The following is a 19,354-nucleotide window of genomic DNA, read 5'->3' on the forward strand; positions in this document are numbered from 1 at the left end:
CATCATATATATTGTATTAGACTGGCGGCGCAACGCTATCGCGGATAACCACGCGCGCGGGCCGCTCTCAGTTGCGACGCGCTCGTCACGCGGCTTACATCGTATACGTTGTCCTCGCGCGGATATATATTTTTTAGTCGTACAGATATTAATAATAATCATTAATTAAAATAGGTATAATTTATACAACAATAATTTTTTTCTACCGGAAAAAACACTCGAAATGGGTAAAAAAAAAATTCACTTTTGTTTAAATTTATTTATTGCGCGCGGGTGTAGATAAAAACGTTAAACGTGATTATTCTCAATAAACTAATTATTATTTAAAATTAATAACATTAACAAAATAAGTGTCTAAATAATTAATTATAATTGTTAATAGCCGGTGTCATCGAGGTGGTTTACCATTTTAATTTTTCATTAGGAGTTATTATTAACCACGTGTTATTTATCAAGTGACATGTGTGGTAACGTCAAAACAGTTTATAAAGCTGTCATGAAAAAAAATTATTGTAAATTGTTATTTATACTAAACATGATTATCCTAAATGGTGGATCATTTTTTGACTAGTGTAATCATAAAATTAGGACGAACTAAATATTGTAAACAAGTGTGTGGTGTATCTGTTGCAGATAATCCTTCCAAGTCTGTGATTGGTTTGACAGGACCCGCTTATAGCAACAAAGATAAACAAAAACAAATAAACTAGTGTCAATATTTAAATAAATATTTATATTAGCCAGAATGACGCAACAAAGTGGTGCCGGTTCGCCGCAACAATTTTGCCTGCGGTGGAACAACTATCAAACAAATTTGACTAATGTCTTTGACCAATTGCTGCAAAGCGAAAGCTTTGTTGACGTAACACTTGCCTGTGATGGACATTCGGTAAAAGCTCACAAAATGGTACTTTCTGCCTGTAGCCCATATTTTCAGACTTTGTTCTTCGAGAACCCCTGCCACCATCCGATAGTGATAATGAAAGATATTAAGTGGCCAGAGCTTAAAGCTGCGGTTGAGTTCATGTACAAAGGGGAAATAAACGTCTCACAAGAGCAGATTGGGCCTTTGTTAAAAGTTGCTGAGTGCTTGAAAATCCGCGGATTGGCGGACGTCAACAATGAACATGAATTGGTTTCCAAGCCGATGCAAGCCAGCCAACAGCAACAGCAACAAGCTCAGCAACAGCAGCAGCAGCAGCAGCAGCAACAACAACAACAACAGCAGCAGCAACAACAATTACAGCAACAATTGCAACAACAACTCCAACCAGAGCCAGTTTTGTCCCCGGCAAATTCGATTCACAATCACAACAGCAGGAAAAAACGCCGCAGAGTGTCCAGTGAACGGTCTCCAGCGAGTGTTAATGACAGTCCCGAGCACCACAGTTTGTGTATGACTGAAGATAATGACCACTCGTCAGTGATGTCGGAAGTGCAGAACCTGGTGGCTTCGTCGACACCGAGGTCACTGAGCTCACCAAGCATGCCAAGCATTTCAGTGACACCCCAGATAAACTTGCAGGATCTTCCAGTGTCGTTGGCGCTACCACCGCCGGTCTCAGTCAGCCAAAGCCCTCACCCTGCTATATCCCACCACGTGCCAGTCCACGTGACACCCACTGGCCACCCGTCCGTCAACCACCTTGGTGCTCACCACGTGGCTCAGCTATCGGTGCACCAGCAACAGGCACAACAGGCCCACCAACAGGCTCATCAGCATCAACAGTCACTTAGTAGTCAGTCTAATCTTATTGATGACCTCGAGATCAAGCCCGGTATTGCTGAGATGATTCGCGAGGAGGAAAGGGTGAGTTATTTGTTATTTAATTGTGATTTTTTTTTGCTGTCATTTTTCTGCTCCAGAAAAGAGCTGGAAATTAAAATCGAATTAAATCGCTGCTAAGTTTGTATTTATACCAGAAAAAAAAAAAATACAAAAAAACGGATATTGTTGCGGTTTCGGTTAGAAAATAAAATTCTTTGTAAATTTTGTTAACTTAAAATCTTAACTTGAAAGTTTGTATAATTTTATAAGGAAACTGAAAAACATTCAATTTAATTTTCTTCATGCAAGAAATTTTTAATAAAATTCAAATTGTTTTTTGAATAGAGAACCAATTTTTAGCCAAGAATATAAAATTAAAGACAAACATTTGATTCAGTTAAGTTACCCTTATTTTTTTTTTATTTAAGCTTGAAAATTCTTTTAGGGAATAAATTTTTAGGAGAAAAATTCATATATTTCTTAAACGTGTCGAGTGTGGATTTGTCAATAAAAATAATCTCGAGATTATTAGTGTTTTTAATGTCATTTTTTACAGTAAAAAGTTTTTTGCCAAAAATTTGTGTTGACTTTTTTTGCACAAACTTAGAGTTGATGAAATCATTATTTGCGTGTAACGATGAAGTAACACATCTCTATGTTGAAAATAACATATCTCTGTGTTAAGAGTAAGATAGCTCTGTGTTAAAGTAACATTTAAAAAGTGTTACTAAAGTATCGAATAACATTTTAGTGTGCTAAAAAACGTATCGATCAAACAACACAAATGATTGTATTGAATCAACACACTTAAATGCTGAAAATTCTACACAACATTTTTTACTGTGTGATATCTAAAATTTTCTGTTTTGTTAAGCAAGTAAGTTATTATAAAAAAAAAATCGATTTATCATTTCACATAATTCGTCATTATATGAATATTTAATTTTTCGACGAAAGTGACTGAAATTTTAACGAAATTATTAAAAAAGATTAAACTTTTTAAATCGTTATTATATAACTTTTTCACATGTATTACAAAAATTCGTTTGAAATAACATATTCGAAGAGAAATATGTATTTCAGGTATTGTTAGAGTTATTTAGAGTAATTTAGAAACAAATTGTCATTAATGCGCCTGCTAAAAAGCAGCTAGTCTGTGAAATGTGAAATTTAAATTGATTTTTCTACAGGCTCAGAACTATTATCGATTCTACCAAAAAATGAGTAATAATTTATTAGAAAAAAAAAAAAAATATTGTGTAGGCCCAAAATTGATCGTTTTTGATGAATAAGAGTTTAAACATTCTAGAAATGTTTCTTATTTTGATCTCAAATTATTTTTAGACATCGAGTGACTTTTTATCAAAAGAAATAATTGTCGGCCAAGTTAATTATAAAATTAATTGATAAAAAAATGAATGTGACAATTAAACAAAAAATTTTTATTGGTCTACCTGAATCGTTGACATTTAATCACAGCTAAGACTGTAACAACAAAAAAAATAAATAAAATGTAACAGTCACGATTGATACCACCTTATACTCTTAATTTATTATTATCGACTTATTCTGTCTGGTAATTAATGATTTCGAGTGCTATAAATTAATTTCGAACCAGAATTATAGTTTTTGTTCAATAATTGTATGTTTTATTAAAAAAACAAAAAGTTTATTAATTATCGAGTACATGCGTTTATTAATATAAAAAAATATATATTTAAAATTAAAAATATTTAATGACTTGGCAGTTGTTGAAATAATAAAAATTTTTTTAGTAGCTAATAATCTTATTTTGTCTGAAAATTAATACAGTCATCCTACTGACTGCTGACTGCGCAGTATGCGAAACTAATAATTCGGAGGATCAAAAAATATATAGTAATAATAATAAATTGCAAGTCATAATTTATTTATTTGTTGATTTGAATACCATGTAATTATTTTTATTTAAAATCTTTTTCATTCGCAATCATTTTTATTTTGCTTACACGATTATTAATAATGTATAAAAAGTGTACTTTATGATTTATTTATTTATTTTTTTTTTTTTTTCATCCGAATGAGTAGTTTAAAAAATGATGACTGAGTAAATTATTAAGTAAAAAATTATAGCAAAAAAAAGCAATAAAAGTAAAAATAACTAAACGTCTTGTCGTGTTGGTTTCGAAGGACGCCGAGGACAAAATTAATACCTTAGTCCTCTCCATGCTTTTTTATTCCTGATGATTAGGTCCATTTTAGTATTTTATATATAATAGACCTTTGTCTACTGTGTCGAGTATAATATATAATATATAAGGCTAAACATAAATGTGCGCCGTCTATTTTATTTTAACAAAAGTAATATTAGCTTGAGACGATATAATTGTATGTATTTTAAATATTTCGAAAATTGCTTTTACCTGGAATAATCTCAATATAATAATCTCAATACATTACGCGGAATATAATCCTATATTTATATCTATAAGTATTACACATTTCTATATTATACGAAATACTTTCAAATATAATTTTTGCATTTTTTTTTGTAACAGTAAAATTTTTTTTGATATTTTAAATTTTGTACAAAAATTCAGATTTATTAACTTTTTTTTTTTAAATAGAACAGTCGAAAATTAAATTAAGCCAGAGTATATTCAATCAGTCAAATGATTTTTATCTAAAGAAAAAAATAATATTTCTTTTTTTTTTGAGAAAAATGTTTTTGAATATTTAGATCAGAGCTCTAATTCTCGAGCTTTCTTAATGTTATTTACGTTGTAAATGTTTTAATGTTTTGTACAAAGAAACACTATTAAAAAAAAAAATTAAATTTTTTTCATCACCTAAATTTTTTTTAATCACTAATATGAGACATAACTACGATACTAATAAAAAACTAATCAGAACTTAATAAATCGTAAAAAATGAATTATATGATTGTGAACACGTGCGGGCTTTCGAATAATTTTTTTTAACGACGTAAGGTTCTAAAATCAATATTCACTAATCAACAATTTCAATATCTCAATCATTAACTAATAGAACATATAAGTACAGAGTACACTAATGTTCCTATATGTATATTCTTTATGTTGGCTTGTATAAATATTTTTTTATGAATTTTTTCTAATCATAATCCACACGTGTTTGATGTAATTAAGCCTTGATAATTTTATAACTTATTTTTCTATTATTGCTTCATTTTCGTAGAGTTCAGTTTATTCAATAAAATAATGTTTTTCACTTTTGGTCTAGGCTGAATGTTGATTTAACTGATGTTAAGTTAAATACACTAGATAACAGTTATTTTAATAAATCATTAATATATATCCAAGTGTTACACTTTTTAAAATGTCGGTAAATATGATATTAACAGAAATAAATATTAATTTTTTTTTTCTTGTATACTGTATATATGTAACCTTGTTGAAAATCATATATAATATTCGAGAGTATAATACTTTTAAAAATACAAAAGTCTCTGTCATAGTACTTTTGTATTTATGTACGAAAATAACTCATTTAAATTATGACACCTACATGGAAAAAAGTAAGCTGTAAAATTCACTCGGATTCCGGTTAATTTTTATAGTTTCAAACAGTAAAGCAGACATTAGGGTGGCAAATATATAAATATTACAGAACTTAATGTAGAAAGTGTAAAATCCACAATTTATAATTTAATATCAAAAATAAGTGATTAGTAAATAACGACTCTTTTATCTTAAAAAATTACAGTTTCAAACAGTAAAAATTGCTGTTTCCATATATAGTCTATAATATGAGGGGAAGGGGAACTCAGATGAGGAGAAGGGGATCTTACTCTAAATTCTACTCTTAAATTATATATTTTACCAGTCTAAACAAGTCAATAATTATAGTTTCATTTTTAGCGTTGCGTTAAAAATTTACCATTTTACTATGTAAATATTGACGTTGCTTGTATTAGAAATTTAGTAATTGTATTTTATACTTTTTACATATGATGCGATTATTTTTTAGGTACGAAAAGTCAAAATTCTTAATTATTATACTTTAACATTTTAAACATTCACATAGGGAATATTAATATTTGAAATAGTATTTTTTTCTATGTAAAAAATAAATTGTAGCATTTAAATGATAAATATTACATAGTGATTATTAAAATCACAATTTTACTGTTTGAAATTGTAATTTTCAGCAGTATTATTAAAAATCGACTATTATTAATTACAGTTTACTTTTTTCTCTGCAACATTTTTTCGACTAGAAAATTCCAACTTAATTTCGATAGGAACGATGAAGTACAAATATTTATGTAGCTATATCCAATATAGTCACACACCACATACCGGAATGAAAAAAAAAGTTTCGGAGGGGAATTACTTCAAAACTATAATTCGCAGAACGTGTGCCTCACGCAATAAGTCGCGTCGAGATATCCCAGGTCAGTATCCACTCGACCACGCAAGGTTCTACTACTACATAATTATTGGCTTCGGATCATATATTGTCTCCGCACAATAGAGGGGATAGAATTGTAAGGGACGTGTCTTTATACTAACATTCTAAAATTGTGCCACTAAATATTGAGTTTTTGATGAAAATTTATTGCATTCGTAATTCTAAAACTGATACTATTAGTGACATTTTTAGTTAAGGACAAAAAAAGGTAAAAAAATTTCCTTATTAGATACAAGAAAAAGAATTAAAGAAAAATAAATTTAAACATTTTCATCGAAAAGATTCTATTGATTGAAACTATCATCAACACCATCAATAAAAAATTTATACCACTCGTTTTTTAGTTGAAAGTTTCTATACTCAAGAACATAAAAAATTAGGCAGGTTTTAGAGTTAAATATAGTTACAAAATGATATGATATCACTAATAACATAATAGATGTACAAGTTTTCGACTAATTGGAAGATACATTCACGGAGAAAATTAAATGATAGGGGTTATCATACTAAATTTGTAGCTCCAATCATCTAGGATGATTAAAACATTTTTCAATGCAAAGATGGTTAGTGTTATTATTTTTTTATCATACAGTTGCCATTTTTTTTAGTAACTAGGATAGTAATATAATAGTAATTACTAAGGATAGTAATTAATATTATTGAATTGTATGAAAAAATTCATCGAAAATTCAATAGTTTGCAAGTACACGGAAAGAAAATTATAGGCACTTTTCTTATTCGTCACGGGAATAGTTCTCATAATTATATAGAAATTTTTCCTATACTGTTATAGAAATAGCTTCCATGATAGTATTGGAATGATTCCTATAATAGTATGGAAACTTTTCATGTTTACTGTCACTGCAAAGGTCTTGACTTGAATTTGCGTCTTTTCAAGGTTTTATATCATTTTCACCGATGATCAATTTATTATGATAAGTATTTAGTCTGCATTCGAAAATGATCTATCTCTAGATGGATAATTAAGAAATGACCGTGTATCCTGTGGACCATTGACATTTTTAAAGATATAAGCTCATCCCGAAGTTACACTTGTCAAGACCTTTCATTTAAGTACCCGCATCAATTTTTCATATATTTATGTATATATATTATATATATGTATATATGAAAAATATATCAAAATGCATGTGGGTACTTGAATGAAATACCTTCTTCTATAATTCTTACTTTGAAATACTTTTAATAATATAATTGTATTGCGTCGAAAAAGTACAGAATTTGAAAGGAATTCTTCAAGACTGAAATTATTATTATTTATTAGTTTTAAATTATATATATTCCTATTAGCAATCTATTAACTGCATAGCGCGAATTTCAAAACTTTTAAAAGCTTCTAAATGAATAAATTAAAAACAATTTATGCAAAATCTTAAAGCATAACACTAAATTAGCTACAAATAAGAGTAAATTTTATTCGAAGAATAATTTATTTCTGTTTAAAGATCTTTAAGTCTTATTTCTCAATTATAGTAAGAAATTTTTCTTTTTGATCCCTATTTTTCATGAAATCCCCGATGTTTTTAATGTTTAAACTTTTGTCATGTGACCTCAATACTTTCGTCTTCGCAACCGTGGAAAATTTTTTTTTTTTAAATTGTCTTTTTTTTTTTTTTTTTCTGTTTTTTTTTGTTTTTTATAGTATCAATTTTTCTGTCTTGATATTCAAGCTGTTGAAGTTAATATTAACGTTAAACAGATTTAATAATAACAGTAATTTTCATCTTTTTTCAGAGAAAAATTGCCTTGTTCATAAAAAAGTTAAAATTAATTGCTTTAAAAAATGATTCCATTTATTTGTCTTGATTATAGTAAATATTATTAAAAATCTCATCCCTTAAGAGTTCGTTATTAAAGTGACATTTGAGATTCTGCATGATAGTCCTGAATTTACGATAACAATATCCAAAACCAAAAAGTCTAAGCATTAAGATAAAAAGTCAATTACTAAACGAGAGAACACACCAAAGGGTCGATATCCCGTAGCAGTAAATCAAAAATTATCTCTGTCTCGTGTGTCTGAGTAAAAAAGCTCTACCCAGTCTACTACGATCGGTTAGACCATCTGTATCGAGCATAAATGCAAATAGTATAGAACAGACACATTGAGATCTTTTAGCTTTACCCTTAATATATACGATAGGAGAAAAAAATAATTTTATTCTGTAAATCGGTACTGTTGCATGTTGTTCGTCTGCAGTGGCACCAGAATGTCCTACGACTACAGTAACAGATATAACAACCGATTGGAGCGTTCGTCCCGTATACGTGACACTCGGACTTGATGGACGGATAATCGGAGCATTCCGCAGATTGCTTCGCTCCCGATTCAACCGGAAGAAGATTTATACCTCCCGTCGTTATCTGTCGCTTGCGTGGACATTCCCCGACTACGCCTCTCCTCTACTCACGCTAAAGTTGCATCTCTCTTGGTGGTGTTCAAAATGCACAGATGCTACTGATGCAAGTTTCCTACCTAACCAGCGAGCATGCTCGCAGTCGCAGATTCAGGCTCTTTCATCCCTCTGAAACTCGAGCGATCTCTCCATTCTTTCACGATAAACGATCAGCAAAAGCCGAACTGTAAGCTCTAATTCCAACCGGCATATTTTATTCAACAATATTTCCTGCAATTTTATTTTTTATTTTTTATTTTTATTTTTAGTTTTAGTTTTAGTTTTAGACAAAAAGAAAAATTGCAAGAGTTATTTTTTAAAGCACTTGCCATTTATATCTTATCGAATTCGCACAAGAGCAGGGTCACGGACCAGGGGGAAGAGTGTAAAGGGGTTTGTGCTAGAATGAAAGAGAGAGCGAAAAAAAGAGACCGAAGAAGGATAGGGGGCTCAATATCCCATCGAGCGTAGCGTCCGAACAAATTAGATTCGGTGACTGTCACAAAAACGCTCGGATGATATGAAAGTCGAACCTATACCCCGGGTGCATCGATAGAAATTAAATTCGAGAATATTCGATTATGATCCCCCCTGGGCCTTCTCTACTACCTGATGTCACTCTGTCCTCCTCTTACTCATTCACTCGGTCATTTGTCTGCTGCCTATCTCTGTCTCTCTCAAACTAAACCCGGCACTTGCTCACTCGCTCTCCTCACTATACTATTCATACGCCTTTCCGCCCCTCTTTCCCTCCGGCCGAGGCAATAAAATCTCCTACTCGTATCGTATCGGTGAACTGGACGATCGTGATGATTTTTTTTTACCATTCGAAATCACGTCGCTACGAAATTTTATTATAAATTCTCTGTAGATTATAATGAAGGTACAAATTGCCATGATAATTTTTTTAATCGGTTAAAAAACGCTATAAATGCCGCTGGTATTACGGAGGAAAAAAATTTTATCATTTGTACTGGACTGGAATAGAAGAACGGAATTTAAACTTTTTTTTCATTATTTTTTTTTTTTTTTTTTTTTATCAACTTTAAATTTTTTAATCGGCATTTAAAGTTATTAATATTCCGACACTCGATGAAGGATTCTTGCAGGTTTAATTATCTTGATATTTCCTGAATGAAAAGTTTGTTAAAACGCAAGCAAGGTACCAGGCACGATAGTTGCGATATATATGTATCTATGTACATGTATATTTAACTTTTTACTTACTCGTCTATTTAAAAACAAGAGTAAGGTAATTCTTCAAGGTATATAACACATTGCTAAGTGCATTTATGCTCAGAAATATGCAGAGGGTAGGTTTTATTGAATAAATGATTACGTTTTAATATATAATCCCAAAAGGTTGTAAAATGAAAATATTATTACCGTGCATAAAATCATTATGTATGTTTTACAAAGACAACTTGTATTTACACTGTTGCTATTTCACTACTGATAAATTTACAGTTTTTCCTTTTTTATTTTAGTATCACTAGCAACTTGCAGTAATACCATCTGAATACCAAAAATTACGAACTATTCATAAAAGAACTTTGGCAATGACTTCTCTAAATTTTTAAAGCAGCTTTACAAATACCACCAGCAGAGTTGCGCATTTGTTAATTTATAAAAACATTTATTTCATTATATTTCATAATTTAATAAATTTTTTATTTATGCATTTCAAACAGACTTTTTCACTGTGTGCATACATATATTTATTGGATCACTAATTAATCAAATTAAAAAAAATAATTATTTAAAATTACGTCTAACAGCTGAGATAGTACAGAAGGATTTTGAAGTGAATAATCATCAAAATGTTTAATTATGTAATAGTCACAACTCTGACGTAAAGTAATATAAAAATCTGGCCAACAGTTCTGCAATTTCAATTGCGACAAAAAGTTTTTCCCTAAAAATTTTGTTTCAAAGCGAAATCATTCCAAATTTTCTGTTTACGTTTTTGAAGTATAAATTAAAGATCAGTCAAGTAAGAGCTTATTTGAAATTTTTGTTCACAACGATTTCATTTCTATATTATAATATTTTAAATGTATTGAATACATCACTTTGCTGTATAAATGTAGACAATATTAATGAATCAAAGTGAATATGAATATAAAATTATAAATTCATAATTGTTTATACCCGTATCGAAATGATTGGGACTTTTAGTTGTTACCAAATTTAATTCTTGTAAAAGTTAGCCTGAATTATTAAAAATAAATAATTAGAGAATTTCATATCTTTTCATTCAATGCACGGAACCCAGTAATTACTCCAGAATAAATTTAAAATATCAATTTTGACGCAATAAGTCAATTTCAATTTTTGCCAGGTTATCTAATCTCAAAATAGTAAAATAATAGTTTTAGGACACTGAGAGTCTAAAAATGACTTAAATTAGTAAATTGTAATATTCTCTAGAGTTATAATTGAAAAAATTTGTTATTTTTGAAAAAGCGTCTTATTTAAAGTCAGCATTCCCTCCGTTTGTAATTAAAAATTAACAAGACATACAACGAAATTTAAGTTGACATAATAAGATCTAAAAAATGTCTCTTTAAAATAGAAATAAATTTTCTTAATAATTATAATTATCAATTCTTTTTGCACGTAATATTTTACTTAATTAAAAAAAGATATAACTGACATTGAAAAAAAAAAAAAAAAAAAACAGATTGTATGATCAAATAAATGTACACTGCTGAGAGGAATAATGAAATTTATAATGAAAAATACGTAATTGATTTAAAAAACAATTATAGAATATAAAAATAAAAGTATAAATTAATAAGATAAAATAGTGTAACATTACGTCCAGCGGCGTATCTACGGAGATAGTAGATGGCGGCCCATTGTCTGGACTACAAATTAATTTTGGGATCGATACGCCGCGACTACGGTACGTTCTCTTTTATTCTATTCTTTTTCAGGACAATAATTTAAATAAATATATAAATTTACGTTATTAATGTCTGCATTAAAAGCTACGTTACGAAAATAAGTAACTACTTTTTCGATAGGTTCCATAGAAATCTACCTGTTGTGATTACCCCCTATAACAGAACCTGCTTAGAATTTCGTCTCAAAGTCCCTTAAATAGGCAATAGAGTTTCAAAAAATTTAAATATAAGTTAAAAAATTACTACTTTCGTATTTTTTTTAACTTCTTCAGAAATAAATTTGAGTAAAAAAAAGGAGTAACTCAGTTCTAAAAAATGAACCTTTTTTTTTTTTTTTAATTGAGAATTTTTTTGGCTTGGCCAATATTATTTTTACTGAAGAAAGTTCTACTTAAAAAAGAAAAAAAAATATGATTACGTTTAGAGAATCATTGGAATACAAAAAAAAAATTTACTTGAATCAAGTGAATAATTTTGCAGTATTTTATCTCCTTGATTTGAGTAGAAAAATTCTTAAACTAAGAAATTTTTCTTGGTTTCAGTAAATTTTACTTAGTTCAAGAATTTTTTGTCTTAATTCAAGACAATGGAACTCTTCAAAATTATTTTCTTCGCTCAAGAATTTTTCTCTTGATTCAAGTTCATTTTTTTTTCAATGTAGTTGAACAATTTGATTGTATCAATTAAATATGATATAAGTCAGAATAATACGAAGATCTTAGTTCAATAATTTGGCAAGTAAAAGTAATTTTTTCTTCCACTATTTCTGTAAAGGTTCAAAAGTGTGATTGTTACAAGATATTTATTTTGATTAAAATAAGTATTATAATTTTTTCGTATATCATCAACTTCAATGGTACTTTTTTACTGTTTTAATGATAATTTTGTTTATCTAACAGTTTTGATAAAATAAAATTTCTACTTTTTTCATAAAATGTATGCAATAAACTCGAGTAATATTAAAAAAAATAATAATAATAATAAAAAACATATTAAAAGTAAAATGAGACACGTGATTGCATTATCCAAGATTGCTGACGATAAAATAGAAATAATGTGAAACGACAGGAGGGTAGAAGGAATTTTATAGGGGACGGAATTAGTGAAGAAAACGTAGAAGGTATAAAATATATATTAAAAAAATAAAAGAATAATGTTTTAATAATAATATTAAAAATAATATTAATAAGTAAGCGAGGACATAACATGTAAGACCTAAGACGGTGGAGCTGATGAAAAAGGAGGGGAAAAAAAATGTAATAAGAAAGATGAAATTAGCTGAAGATAAAGAAAGTTATTGTGGAAAAAAAGGATGGATACAAAGATAGAGTGCAAGGCAAAGCAGTTCTTGTAAAACAAGCGACGATGACGGCGGAAACAAGGGGTAAAAGTCGACCGAGGTTGAAGTGTAAACGCCAACGGGGCTTTGTAGATGAGCAAAAGAGAGAATGAAAAAGCTAGAGATGGTGGATAGGCGCCAGGAGTCGTTGGTAATTGTATTAAAACTTGTTCCGGGCAAAAACGAGTCCTCGAACATGTTTCCGCTTTCATGTAGTCAAATAGGATGTGTTTCAGTCTGTGTTGAATTCATTTTATACTTTACTTAATATATCTAACTATATAAGTTTATTTACATCATTAAATATAGCTAGATATGTTTATTTTAAAAATTGGAACTATAGATACTGGTAACTCGTAAAAATTATTGGTGGTTTTAATTATTTTAAATGTGAATCGATATTTATTTTACGTTTTATATTATTCATAAAAAAATTTTTACTGAACCTATAATAGTCGTTATCTAATTTGACGTTCAAAACCGTGAAATTAAGAGCAATTAGTTTTTGCTATCCTATTAATATGTATATCTTGTATATTATTTTTTACTTTTAATGAACTTGAAATTTTCGTAAATATATAGAAGACTTGCAAGATAAGTACTTGTGAATTTTATATTCTTTCCGTACACTGATAAAAAAAAAATTAACTTGACTCAAGAGAAAAAATCTTGAACCAAGAATACCATTTTCAAGAAAATGATTTTCTTGGGTCAAGAGAATAAAGTCTTGAAACAAGAAAATTTTCTTAACTCAAGAATTTATTCTCTTCACACAAGAAAATCATTTTCTTCAAAATAGTATTCTTGGTTCAAGTGTTTAGCTCTCAAGAGTCAAATTAATTTTTTTATCAGTGTAGAGAAATTTTTTGATATGACCTAACGTGATCATAAATAAATCTCTTGTAATTAAACAATTCAGCAATTATATTCCACTTGTTGAAAATTTTTAACACAACTTTTGGAAGCATATGATTGGTATGACTTTAAATGACAAATGGTCTGTATTTAAATGACAAATGAAGTCATGTAAAGCCAGATATGACCTGATATAGGTAGATCAAAAGAAATTAAAAATTATACATGGATATATCGGACAAGGAACCCTTTAATAAGGTATAAAATATAATAACTCCACTGCTATTTTTTCCATCTAATCAAAAAATATTTGGAACGTAAATGATTGTTATTGAAAATAAATATTTAAGGCTAAAAAACCGAAGAGTAAATAAAAAACAAACCCATTTTTTGTTAAGAAAAAGTAACCTTGAATCGCGGGGCTTAAACTATCTGATATTTTTCTTCAGTACTTTATTCTTACGGCCAGATAACTGTTTTGAGATTAACATAAATATAATAAATTAAATTTAAATAAATTGTATAAATTATTTATTATCTTCTCTACAACAAATATATCAGTTTGCGACTAAAAAAGTCTGTTTCTACCGTAAACCAATAAAAAATTTATTTATTTTACGAAATATATTAAATAAATGTTTTTACAAATTATTACGTATTAAAAAAATTAATAAGACTATGTGAATCCGGGTAAATAATTATGATAAAATATTTACATTTTTCTTTTTTTTAATTATCAAACCGAAAACAGATCTAAAAAGTCGGGGTTTTTGTAAATTATTTTGTGGCGTGCGCGGAGATCGAAAAATTTATATGAAAATTGCAAAAAAAAAAAAAACAAAACAAAAATGATATTGATGGGACAAACAAACATTAGAAAAATGATCTTAAATTATCTTTTAATAAATTTGTGGTTTTTTTGAAAAAGGAATGTTAATGTTTTGTGTTTTCTTCATGATCTTTATTGATATATATCTTAAGTAAAGGCGTATTGCTCGGAAAATCTTGTTTTTAAAAAACAAAAATTACTTATAGGGTTTATTGTAATTTTGTAATTTTACACGGTGAAACATTTTCCTTGCCCTTACGTAAACAAAATCAGTGTAAAAATTTTTTATGTTAAATATTTAATGTACATTTTTTTATGCAATATGTTATAATTTATTGGAAATTTACAATATTGAATACATTTTTGAAACTTCCTTCACAAATAAAAAAAAAAAAAAAACATCAACTAGTTGACATCCACTAATTTTACTGCCAGATGTCTATTAAAAATTTACAATAAAATTTAAAAAAATTGTATAAATTATTTGTTATCTTTTCTACAATAAATATATCAATTTATGATTAAAAAAGTCTGTTTTTACAGTGATTCAACAAAAAATTTATTAAATTACGAAATACAATCAAATCATTTTTACAAATTATCATGAGTTAAAAAAATTAGTAAGCGGTATTGATATAAGTGGTGTTTTAATTTTTTTATTGTATTACTCAAAGCATTATGACGTCGATCCATATCTTTGCTCTTCGAAGACAATTGTCTTTTAGTCTTCAATAACGTTGAAATGTTTTCCAACAGAAAAAAGAGTTAAATATTTACGGATTCAACAGAAAAAAAAAAGAATCTCCGTAAAATACTTGAATCAAATAAATAATTTTGAAGAACTTAATTTTCTAGATTTGAGCAAAGAAATTCTTAAACTAAGAAATTTTTATTGGCTTAAGAAAATTTTATTTGATTCTTAGCGGTAGACTGGACTAAAATTGCGAAAGAGTAAAGAAAGTGCAAATGAAGAAGAGATATGGATAGTCGTAACAAAGAATGAATAGAGAGAGAGAGAAAGTAATGTAAGAGACAAAAATGATGGACCGAGAGAAGTTAGGGAGCATTGCCGAAGCAGAGAAGAGAAGAGAAAAATAAAGAAGAGTATGGGGAGTAAGTTGACTTTGCATTATTTAAACGGCGTACTAGTACTGTAACACATGTTCTTTTGAAGTCTCGTACCCTTTAAATATTAAAGCTGACGTCACCGCCGTCATATTCCTTCTTTATTTTATATTTTTTCTTCTTGTACCGTACAAAACTCTTAACTCTGGACTACTATACTATATATTACACACTACATACTTATTTTATACTCTTAACTCTGACTCTTAACATTGGGCCTCTATCCACCGAGGGAACCCTCTCGTGAAAAGCGTCCAACGAAAAGATCTTAAACTCAACTCAACTACGTACTCCTATGTCGACGTCTATCTTTTACATTTGTCTCACTCGCCACCAGATACGGACACTGAACCATCCATCTGCGGTGATTGCAGAAATTCTCCAAAAGCCTGAGTCCCTTTTCTTCATACTCCCTCAATTTATCGTATCTTTTGTTCATTCGGCTTTTTGCAATTATTTAAAATCTTAATGTACTCCCCTCTAATTTTTTTATTTTTAAGGGATTCAGATTTGATCGGAATAGATCTTTTAATTGTAATCATTATAAAAAATCTGGCTCGATGTGATCGAAAAGTGTAAACATACGACTTATCCGTGGAGAAATTTTCTGATCTGGCCTGATATGTTTATAAATGTTAATATAAAAAAATTTGAAATGTTCATACACAGCCTGACTAGCTGTTGCCCGCCCGCTCCACTGGGCACTTTATAGAATTGTAGTTTTAGATCTAGACTTGAAATTCAATTCGAGTATTATTTTGACTTGCACAGGTTCCACATTCCATCGAATCGGAAGTAGAATTTATTGAAATCCGTATTGAGATGATCTCTACATGACAAATAAAAGATCCTTACCAAATTTGCAGCTTTTTGAAGCTATATTTTAAAAATTAAGATTTTTTATTGTTAACACTCACCCCCGCGATCTTTATTGGAGGTGATTCGGTGTAAAATCCGTTCTTAGATCATTTTTGTGTCACATGTAGGCGACTTCTATTAAATTTTAAGTCTATAGGAGCTATAGCTTGGAAATTAAAAATTTTCATTGTTAATACCTACCCCCGCAACCCTCTGCGGGGTTAGATATCGTAAAATTAATTGATAGATTATTTCTACATCTCTTACAGAAGGTTCCTACCAAATTTGAAGTCGATAAAAGCTATAGTTTGAAAACGGGAATTTTTCATTGTTAACGCCCCCGCAACCCCCCTTGTAGGTGAAATTTCGTAAAATCCGTTCTTAGCTGATCTCTACTCGGCGAAAGGAATGTTCCTGCCAAATTTCAAGTCTCTAGGTCTCATCGTTCCAGAGATATCGTGATGAGTGACTATATCTATAAAAAGTCTCATATCTATATCTATATATATATATATATATATATATATATATATATATATATATATATATATATATATATATATATATATATATATATATATATGAAAATTGGCCATGTCAGACCACATCACTTGGAAAAAAAAATTCTGTCAGAATAACATAAAAATTTGTGAGATATTGATGTAGACATATGTGACCACATGGGATTTCTAACTAAAGACACTTAGTGTTGAATATCTCTAACATAAAGCGTAAAAGATCGATGAATCTTCTCCTTATAAAAGAGTTAAGTATGGGGTGTTGAATTAAAAAAAAAAAAAAATCATTTGTTTGACCTTCTTAAAGATCTTATCTGACATTGGTTTGATCAAATATATTTGTATGTAGTCATACCCGAAGTTTACTTCCCGGGTTAATGTTTTGATATTATTTAAAACATATAAATAGTGCAAAAGTTTTCTTTTTTTTTTACACTCTATACTACATGTAAGTATATTAAAGTATATAGATACACAGTTGAACTTGCGTGATAGCAGTAAAGTACTAGTATAGTAAGAAACTCGGTCTTCATTATTTAACACTATGGAGAGTCTCAAACGAATGTTGCAATAGGTCATTCAAAGGATCTTTCTAAGGGAGTCTGTTTAGTTATTCTGAGTAGATAAATGACGTTGTGATACATTGTACATATAAAGACTACCTAAGAATAATGTAAGACCATGTATAGTTGGATATTATTAGGTATTACGACGTTTTTTTTTTCTCAATATTTTTTTCTATATCCGTGCATGTTAACTTCTGATAATCGATAAAACAAAGCAACATTACCCAGACGTTTCTTTTTACGGATGGTAGACAAAAGCTGGCTTCTCTCTTAGGTATATTTAACATTTATAAATAAATGATAAAAAAAAACTTGCTCTAGTAGCTGAAATGTACTGGCATAGGTTTTCTCTGTGGTTTCCCCAAGTCACTATTTCAACAGCCTATAGAAAGAGGTGAGGAATAGGGCGAATGGCGTACAGGAAGCACAAGATGGTCCACAACCGCAGTGATAATAAAGTTGAAAAAATATGGTGAAAAGTTGGAAAGAATGAGTAGATATGATAGAGTGGGGATATGCTGAGACAATCAGCCTTGTAAAAACCAAAAACCTATGCTACCAGAGCCATTCAATATTGCTACTGTAGGAAGATATTTTGCTATCGTAGCGATCTAGTAGATAGCTCCAGTAGCAATATTTTTTTCTCCGTGTATATTTATGAGTAAATAAGTTTTGAAAAGTAAAATGAATGAGTATTTAATTACTTTATCATTTATTATTTATTTTTAATTTTAACCAAAAACATTTAAAGTCTTTTGAACTTATCAATTCGAATTCTCTTAGAAGATCGTAAAAACTAAAGAATATTTTGATCCAGATCAACCTTTAAATAAAATTCGAGAACAAATAAATAATTGTATTGGTTCTTAAAAATGTGTATGTCAATTAATATGTCGTATTGAATAAAAATTAGTTTAGTAGTTGATTGAATTAAATCGCAATGCCAGATAAGCTTTTTAAGAGAGTTGAAATAATAATTTTTAAATTAGAATTTCATAAACTCAACTTTTTTTGTAAGGAGACGATTTAGCAATTATGCGCCGCCCGTCGGAGATTTTCAACACTACTTTTGCTGCATTTGGTTTTTTTCCAAAGCAATATAATATCTAGTAATAGTTCCGAAAAATTAGATTAATAATGTTAATTGATAATTAATAATTTCAAAAAAAAAAAAAATATAAATTAGTTAACTAATTATATTTGTTAAGATCATCATTGTATTTATGTACAAAGAAAACGCCAAAAAATAAAATCCTATTTTAAAATCAAAAAAACCAAACACTACTTTTGCTCAAAAAACTATTTGTGGTCATATACGATAATCGTTCTACGGAAAGCTAGAACTTTAATAACTGTTTAGATCTTAGGACAACAAAATTTCGAAATTGAGCAAAAATCGAGTTCGAATTTCTTAAAGATTTTCAATTTTAACGGAAAAAGGAACATCAATGGAAATTGTTTCACATCATCAACATCAAGATTTTTTCAATTATGATAAAAAAATATTTTCAACAATAATTTTCTGTGAAATTTTTTACCATATTAATTCAAAGTTGATGAAAATCAAAGACAAAACGTGTATACTTGAAGCAGTCGTATTTTCACGCATTTAAACCACTTTCTAGGCATATCGATAGAATTTTGTGTGGATCAGATGTTGATAGTCCGCATAATAATTGAAATGTATTGACTTTAAATAATAGCACCAGTATTATCTAAAAATTTCATCTTACTTTATA

General features: G+C 29.0%; 1 protein-coding gene across 3 annotated transcripts in view; it reads left to right on the forward strand.

Moving 5' to 3' along the window:
- LOC141528959 (protein bric-a-brac 1) overlaps positions 1–19,354 on the forward strand; it is a 314,927-nt gene that overhangs the window by 96,870 nt on the left and 198,703 nt on the right. For all 3 annotated transcript variants that reach the window (XM_074245266.1, XM_074245265.1, XM_074245268.1), the window contains one exon: positions 634–1,810. In XM_074245266.1, coding sequence (XP_074101367.1) covers positions 746–1,810 — 1,065 coding nt within the window. In that variant the 5' untranslated portion in view covers positions 634–745. The remainder of the gene's footprint in view (positions 1–633; positions 1,811–19,354) is intronic.

The sequence above is a fragment of the Cotesia typhae genome, unplaced genomic scaffold, assembly GCF_013202065.1.
Source record: "Cotesia typhae breed Kobodo isofemale line unplaced genomic scaffold, CoteBio_Ctyphae contig_44, whole genome shotgun sequence".
Lineage (NCBI taxonomy): Eukaryota > Metazoa > Arthropoda > Insecta > Hymenoptera > Braconidae > Cotesia > Cotesia typhae.